Raw genomic sequence first — 8,204 nt, 5'->3', positions numbered from 1 at the left:
GTGTATTTTACATTGAATTATCAGTCCATTTTGATGAATTTTTGAGGAAGATAAACTGATGTAGTAAACCAGCTGGTGAAAAAGAGCTAACGCAGAGAACTAGTAAAAGACAAAATAATAGCTACAAAGTATGGAGTCACTGCTAGGCTGACTAAGAGGGTTGGAAATGAGGACTTGATAGAGACCAACAAACTTAGTGTCAGGGTTGGTGTCTTATTTAGTTACGATTTCAATTAAGAGGAGTACACAGATTAGTATAAATACTATATTTATTAAATATCTTTACAGTTTATTTAAATGTATTTACAGAACTATTCCTGCATAAGTTATATTTCAGACATCCAATTCAGGTCATTGCCTTTTGGGTAAGACAAATAATGATAGTCTTAACAGAAAAAAGCAGCTCATTAGTATATATAAATTCAAACTTGCTTCATTATTTAGCCATCTTTGCCACAAACTACCTGCTAACCGTTAAAATTTTGACATTGACACTGCCAATTTTTAGTTGAGAAGTTCAATTTTACAAATACTTTTTAATGAATAAAATTCAAATGTTTTGTTTCATATTTTCAGTTTTATAAGCAGATTTCGTTTTTTTGTTTGATATTGTAAAATTTGTTAAATGCAAAAATGTGATTGTTTCCAGGGAAATTTGATGCTGTAGCTTCTACCAAAGATAGCTGGTATAAGGTGCCAAGGAACCAAGAATTTATTCCAAAGTACAAACACTTATAGTTCTAGTCAATCTTGTGTACAATCTCCAAAACTCTCAAAAACGGACTCAGTAAATTCCCACAATTCCTGCCTTGTTACTTGATGTGGTAGGATGGTGGTACTGAAGGTGGTACTGAAGGCTACTGTTCTATCCAAAACAAATGTAGCTGATAGGAGAGACACTCCCATCATGCAAAGCTTGAAATCTAGTTGCTAATCTAGATACAGCCCAACCCCCAGACATACACACCTGGAATGGATTCTTTTGTGATTTAGTACCCATCGACCATGTCAAGCCAGTACAGTAATTTAGGACAAATAACTTGTTTTCCCCTTCATTCCTTCTTTCACTTTTTAAGAGCCTAGGGCTCTACTGCATATCCGTTTGGTAAATATTTTTTGTGCGCAGGCAGCTTAAGTTCACAGGAAGAAATAAGGTTCTGATATGTTTAGAGTGCACATTTTAAAACAGAACAAAATAAAAATTTCAAGCATGTGATAAAAATATTGATTTTTTATAATACAGTATTGCTTTATAAATATAGATGGAAAAGCTATAAACTTTACTGGTCTTTGGTGCATCCAGAGAGAGATAATTTGCCTTTTGTAAATTAGAAATCCAAATTCTCTTTTGTTATAAAAGTCCATTACATGAGGCAAATGTGTGTGTGTGTCTTTTTTATACTGCTTGATTTAAAATACAATTAACACACACATCAAGTTCAGAATCAGACCCACCAAGTGGCATATTTCAGTCATACCCCACAGAGACTTGGGTCCTGTGACTGGAAAATTCCAGCATGGGTCCAACAGCCTCTAACCACCGAGAATGGAAGGAGAGTTACTTGATAAGCAGCACTCCAACTGACCACTGGCAGCCAAAAAATTAAGTGCATAACACAAAAAGGACAGGGAAAAGAGAAAATATTTTGTATTACTAAATTTACAGGCCAAGTCCAAAAGTTAGTTCCACGGTGAAACTCGATTCTTGTCCCATTAAATTCAACATCACTGGAACAAACATTGTAAATTTCTAACAATAATTTCTCAAAAAAGATAGGTTGATAAAATAAGTTGTATTAAAACACCACCAATCTAACTTTACAAAGATTGTGTTTGATGGGTTAAATGAAAGCAAAGCCAGTGACTTAATCAGCACTGCTCTACCAGGAATCAAGTCTAGGCATTGGAAAATTAATGCAAAATATATCCAGATCATAGGCTATGTACCTCTGACCAGAAATAATTAGAAATCCAATAAAAGAACTAATGTCATCAGCCCAAGTATAAATGTACTTCTTGCAACAAAACCCTTCTGGATGCAACTTTCTTTACTTTTTAAAATACACAGAGACTGCAAATAGTTTGTGCAAAATAAATACCCTGCCACTTGCCACTCCGGCTTCTGTGTTTTATCACAGCACAATGGGTTCTCATTACTTAAACAGTCTCCCTCCACCCCCCATCTCATCTACCAAAGAACTGTTTTGTCAAGTTAGGGTAGTTAAGGCATTCTGACATGTAATTAAAGGTGATTCAAAATAGATATCTAACATTATGCCAATTTAGGAATAGTAGATAAATTACTGAACGGCTTACAAATGAATAACTCATTCTTATTATAAATGAAATGCCTGTTACAAGCATGATGCATTGAAATATAGTAATGACATGTACATGGTACATGTTAAACAATTTTAAATAAAACAAAAGCTTGACAGTTACTCAAATATACAGTACAAATTCACAAAAACAAAATCTTTTAAAATAAGTTGAGGTAACCTCAAACATAAATTTTAATGCAATAAACCAGGGAGTATGTATCTCCTTTAGAGAAAGAGACTTTCTATATTCTCCTCAAGTAGATTCTCATCAGGTTTAATTGCATTCTCATCTATACACCAATGTTACCTGACTTATATATATATAAAACATGGCTTTAATTTAAGGATTGCTAACTATATTTTTCTACCACCAAGTTAATGAAGAAAAAAGACTGACCCAAAAATATATATCTTTACAGCAGTTGACTTATACACAAACCTTAAAAATAAGTTTGAACTTGCAGATAATGGGAAAACTGAATGTGGGATAGTTTTATAAGGAAACTATACACTGCAAGATGGCTATTAGGAAACTGTAAACATTAAGCTTGATTCAGAAACCCCTAAATTTCTGTGTAGGGCAAATGCAAATGTCAGATCATCACTAGTTTTCCGCATGGACTCTTGTACTGCTGCTACTGCCCACAGTGCTCCTTCCACATGGACCCCCTGAATTTGGTGCATGCTCTATAGCAGCGGTTCTCAACCTGTGGGTCGCGACCATCGGAAAACACATATAGCATATCAGATATTTACATTACGATTCATAACAGTAGCAAAATTACAGTTATGAAGTAGCAACAAAAATAATTTTATGGTCGGGGGTCACCACAACATGAGGAACTGTATTAAAGAGTCACGGAGTTAGGAAGGTTGAGAACCACTGCTCTCTAGAAAGCAAGGCTACTAAAGGGTCTGAGTGAGACTATGAGTAGCATGACCCCCAAAATCCAAAATAACAGCTGTCCATTCTCAACCCATTAGGCCGATGGACCTAGAGCTCCCACACAGGGGCATCATGTCAGACAGCTGGGAGGATTTCAGCCATAACATTAAATTCCTTGGCTTTGAGGAGTTCTACAATCTTGAGTAACATTCCCATTAAAATTTTGGTAAAGAGTCTCCCTACTCCTCCTGCAGTTCAGGCCACCAGCCTGTGACTTGGATGAATCAATAAACTGCCAAAACTTTGATCACAGGATCACAATTAAGCATCTTTTAAAAACATGAAACGTTTGCATCCATAGAATTAAACTGAAATTTTCTTCCAATTTGTAAGAAAAAAAGCTCCTGGATCAAGATTTCATAATTCAGAGCAATGTTTTAGAGCAGAATTATAAGCCCCTGAAAAATAGGAGTTTATAATGAAAACACAAAGCCACACCCAATCATCATAACAAAGACTGTATAGTACACATGTAACATTTCTACATTTCTGTTGATGAATAATATATGTTTCTAGGAGATGTACCATAACATAGAATTTGTGTTAGACTTTTACACACTGTAATTTTGAATTCACTTTACCAACATTACTCATTTTCTTCAATACTTCAAGCATTTTTGAAAAGTAATAGCCATTTTAGCTTTGAAAACCTCCCATCCCATCGTGGAAAGGACAATGAGAAGTGAAGGCCAATCTTCAAATCTTGATTCTCTTCAAAGTTGCTGGCAGATATGAGCTAGTGAATGACAGTAGTGGTTCTTAACAAAGATCTCAATGGGGTCTCAAAAAGACAGGCAAAAAGGCTTACATCACTGGCCATTGAGATCAGTGGCAAAGAAACGTGGTCCTGCCAGCAGGATCAGTACACACGGCTGGGGGAAATTTGGGATGATGGAAGGAAAGGCAGAAATTGACACCTAGGTGTGTCAGTCTGTATACTCAGCCACTATGGAAAGAAGGACGGTGATGTCATCTGGCTTTCCACCTAAAACAAAAATGAAAATGTGGTCATGTATCTTAAAAAGAAAAGTCAATCAAAACTGTAAGCCTAAGAAAGTTCTAGGAGACAAATGCTTGCAATTCCTGAAGGTTTGATTTGTCAATATATTTTAGTAGAGGAAAGAAAAAAATATTTGATAAAGAGAAATAAAGCCCAGCCGGTGTGGCTCAGTGGCTGAGTGTCAACCTATGAACCAGGAGGTCACAGTTCGATTCCTGGTCAGGGCACATGCCCGGATTGAGGGCTCGATCCCCAGTGGTGGGGCATGCAGGAGACAGCCGATTCATGATTCTCTCTCATCATTGATGTTTCTATCTCTCTCTCCCTCTCCCTTCCTCTCTGAAATAAATAAAAATATATTTTTTTAATAAAAGAGAAGAATGAAAAAAACCAAGAAATTACATGTAACTTAACTGACGCTTAAAAAAACCTTCCCTGCTCTTTAAAACAGTAGTTCTGATAAAATGGCCACTACCTCCTGTTTATAGCAATCACAATAAAGAAAATCTGGTTAAGATAAATTCTGCCTGAAGCAGCAGCCATGTAGGTTGCTTGGTAAAAAAAACAACAACAACAACAACAAAAAACACACAAAAAAACAGAAAAGATAAATTCTGCCTGACAAGAAAGTTACATGTTTCTATCCACAATCCTAATTTGGACACATACCCACTGTTTTGAAATTAGGAACAATCTTGTATTCTAATCTGCCAAATAGCTATGGCATGTGCTTTTTCCTATTTTAATATTTCCTGGAAGGCTAAGAAATGCTTTACATGTCATAATATTATACTAGCAAGAAACTGACCAACTGTACTAGTTCTGATATGTTACCACCAACACATCATCCCAGCTCCAAGACTGAGCTACTGGCCTGCTCCCAAAGTTACATATCACTTAGTAGATAGAAGGGCTCTTCAAGCAAGGACAGGTTAACATTACTTCCCTCTTCAAAACCTGCTGTGGCAATCTGGCAGGCAAATACTGTCCATGAGTCCCACAAAGCCCGAGGAAGGGAGAAGTGAAATGTCAGACCCATGAAGGGCAGAATGTTAAACTGCTGGGAATATCCAGTCCTTCCAGGCAGAGTTTGGAGGCCTCTTGGGCTGAGGTCCAAGCAGTGCAGTGGTGGCAATAAAGGGCTTCAGGTTCCGGTTGCCTCTGTAGCCTATGAAGTTCAGCTCTGAAGGGCGTCCTCTGTGAGGAAGACATGATGACATGCACTTGCTCTTGTCTTCCAGTGTTAAGGCCTAATGACCTAGCTCAAAGCCACCGCTCACAGCTAAGACAAGACATCTCAACAGTCCCACCCAAGTGCTCTTGTTTACCTCACCCCACAGCTTAGAATGCTCCCATCTTACTTGTCCCTATGACCTTCCTAAAGAATGCTTACCTCTCACATTCAGTCCGTTGTCACATGCAAACTGTGCAAAAGGTGACATATAATTTGGGTCATAGGCCAGCTCATGAGCTTGCTCAGCAATGCTTCTTGCCGTCTGTTGTATACTCTCATAATTTGAATTCTAAGATGAAGGATGAGGGAGTTATTTTTACCATAATGTCTCACATGATTTTTATATTCAAGTATACTTACAAATAGCACTTTTTAAGACAGTAACATTTATCCAATCAGTTTCCACCATTTACTTTTTAAAAAATATATTTTATTGATTTTTACAGAGAGGAAGGGAGAGGGATAGAGAGTTAGAAACACTGATGAGAGAGAAACATCGATCAGCTGCCTCCCGCACACCCCCTACTGGGGATGTGCCCGCAAACAAGGTACAAGCCCTTGACCGGAATCAAACCTGGGACCTTTCAGTCCACAGGCCAACACTCTATCCACTGAGCCAAACCGGTTAGGGCCACCATTTACATTTTATTCCAGTTAGAGAAGACAATCAACATTGCATGCCGGGAGCCGGTCCATCCTCTCCGTGTCATTCCTTCTTCGTCGACTCCGTCCACACCTTTGGGGACCCCTGGACCTGCTGGGGTTGGACCCCGGCAATTGCACCCTGACTAAAATGAATGAGCCCACCAGTGCTGCCTGCATACAATGTGAATCAGAAAGTTTTTGATAGGTGGCCTTGGGCCCTGAGGTTTGGGTTTTTACTTCTGCCTTTTCCCCCATTTGAAATTCTTAAGGTATTTTTGCTAAAATAGGATGAGACTGAACGGGCAAATTTTTATAGCACTTTAGGGATGACCTCAAAAATTTCCTTGCTGCCCTAGCCGGTTTGGCTTAGTGGATAAGTGCGTTGGCCTGCGAACCGAAGGGTCCCGGGTTCAATTCCAGTAAAGGGCACGTACTTCGTACCTCAGTTGCAGGTTCCTCCCAGGCCCAGGCTCTGGTCAGAGCATGTGCAGGAGGCAACCAATCAATGTGTTTCTCTCAGATCGATGTTTCTCTCTTCCACTCTCTCTAAAAATCAATGGAAAAATATACTTGGTGAGGATTAAAAAAAATAGTATTTTTTTCCCTTGCTTATAAATGTGCTCCTGGCCAACACCAGTTTGCTCTTTAAGAGCTGCCAGTTTCCCTACTGAAAATACCTTTAGAATTTTATATCATGATGAAGATTCTTATTTAGCTGTATAATCTTGAGCCAATCCCTTACCCTTGCTACTTCAACTTCATCAGTAAAATGGAATGGGAAACAAGGTCCATTTTAGCTCTAACATCCTAAGATACAGAATGGTTTCAGTATAAATAATAATAGGCCTCTGCTTCAATGTTACCTCAGTGAGAGGCCTTCCCCGACCAATCTTTCTAAAACAGCAGCCCTCTCTATTCCCTATCCCTTTACCCTGCTCCTTCTTATTTACCACAAACATTACAGGGTGGGGCAAAAGTAGATTTACAGTTGTTCGTATGCAAAATAATACCAAGCCCTAGCTGGTTTGGCTCAATGGATAGAGTGTCGGCCTGTGGACTAAAGGGTCCTGGGTTCAATTCCGGTCAAGGGGACATACTTTGGTTGCAGGGTCCTTCCCAGCCTGGGCCCTGGTCAGGACTCGTGCAGGAGGCAACCAATTGATTTGTTTCTCTCACATTGATGTTTCTCTCTGTCCCTCTCTCTCTACTCTCCCTAAAAATCAATGGAAAAATATCCTTGGGTGAGGATTAACAACAACAAAATAATAATAAAATAATAATAATACAATTAAATAATACAAAAAAACTGTTTCACGTACTCATAACTATAAACCTATTTTTGCCCCACCCTGTCTGTATATTATCTTTTTCTTTCTCTGTATTATCTACCTTCCTCCACTAGAATAGAAGCTCCAGAGGATAGGGACTGTCATTTCTGCCCACCACCCTGTCACCAGAGTATAGTACAGCCATGGGCAAACTACGGCCCGCGGGCCGGATCTGGCCCGTTTGAAATGAATAAAACTAAAAAAAAAAAAAAAAAAAAAAAAAAAAGACCGTACCCTTTTATGTAATGATGTTTACTTTGAATTTATATTAGTTCACACAAACACTCTATCCATGCTTTTGTTCCGACCCTCCGGTCCAGTTTAAGAACCCATTGTGGCCCTCGAGTCAAAAAGTTTGCCCACCCCTGGTATAGTACCACTACAGTAAGCACCAAGACTTTACTGAACCCCACAGATGAGGCCTGGTACTAAGGATTCTGTACTCCTGGTCTCAGTTAATTTTCACCATAACCCTATAAAACAGGGCCTTTTGTACTCCCAATTTACAGGTGAGGAAAATATTGCTTAAAAGGTTTAAAAACTGCCCTAACCGGTTTGGCTCAATGGATAGAGCATCGGCCTGTGGACTGAAGGGTTCCGGGTTCGATTCCGGTCAAGGGCATGTACCTTGGTTGCAGGCACGTCCCCAGTGGGGAGTGTGCGGGAGGCAGCTGAATCGATGTTTCTCTCTCATCGATGTTTCTAGCTCTCTATCCCTCTCCCTTCCTCT

At 39.0% G+C, this 8,204-nt stretch overlaps 1 protein-coding gene across 3 annotated transcripts in view; it reads right to left on the bottom strand.

Annotated features, from left to right (window-relative positions):
- Positions 1 to 251: 251 nt before the first annotated feature.
- PPTC7 (protein phosphatase targeting COQ7) overlaps positions 252 to 8,204 on the bottom strand; it is a 46,993-nt gene continuing 39,040 nt past the window's right edge. The window contains exons 5-7 of one of the 3 annotated variants that reach the window (XR_009450148.1): positions 5,661 to 5,790; positions 4,076 to 4,252; positions 252 to 1,130 (exon numbers count right to left, since the gene is read on the bottom strand). Coding sequence is in view for 2 of the 3 variants with exons in the window: in XM_059676919.1 (XP_059532902.1) it covers positions 4,194 to 4,252; positions 5,661 to 5,790 (189 nt within the window). In the remaining variant the exon portion in view is untranslated. Of the gene's footprint in view, positions 4,253 to 5,660; positions 5,791 to 8,204 lie in introns of all 3 variants that reach the window. The other 2 variants (XM_059676919.1, XM_059676920.1) reach the window with 2 other exon arrangements.

This window comes from Myotis daubentonii, chromosome 19 (assembly GCF_963259705.1).
Source record: "Myotis daubentonii chromosome 19, mMyoDau2.1, whole genome shotgun sequence".
In the NCBI taxonomy this organism is placed as follows: domain Eukaryota; kingdom Metazoa; phylum Chordata; class Mammalia; order Chiroptera; family Vespertilionidae; genus Myotis; species Myotis daubentonii.
The sequence above is the reverse complement of the archived record's forward strand: the minus strand, read 5'-3'. Positions and strand labels throughout refer to the sequence as shown.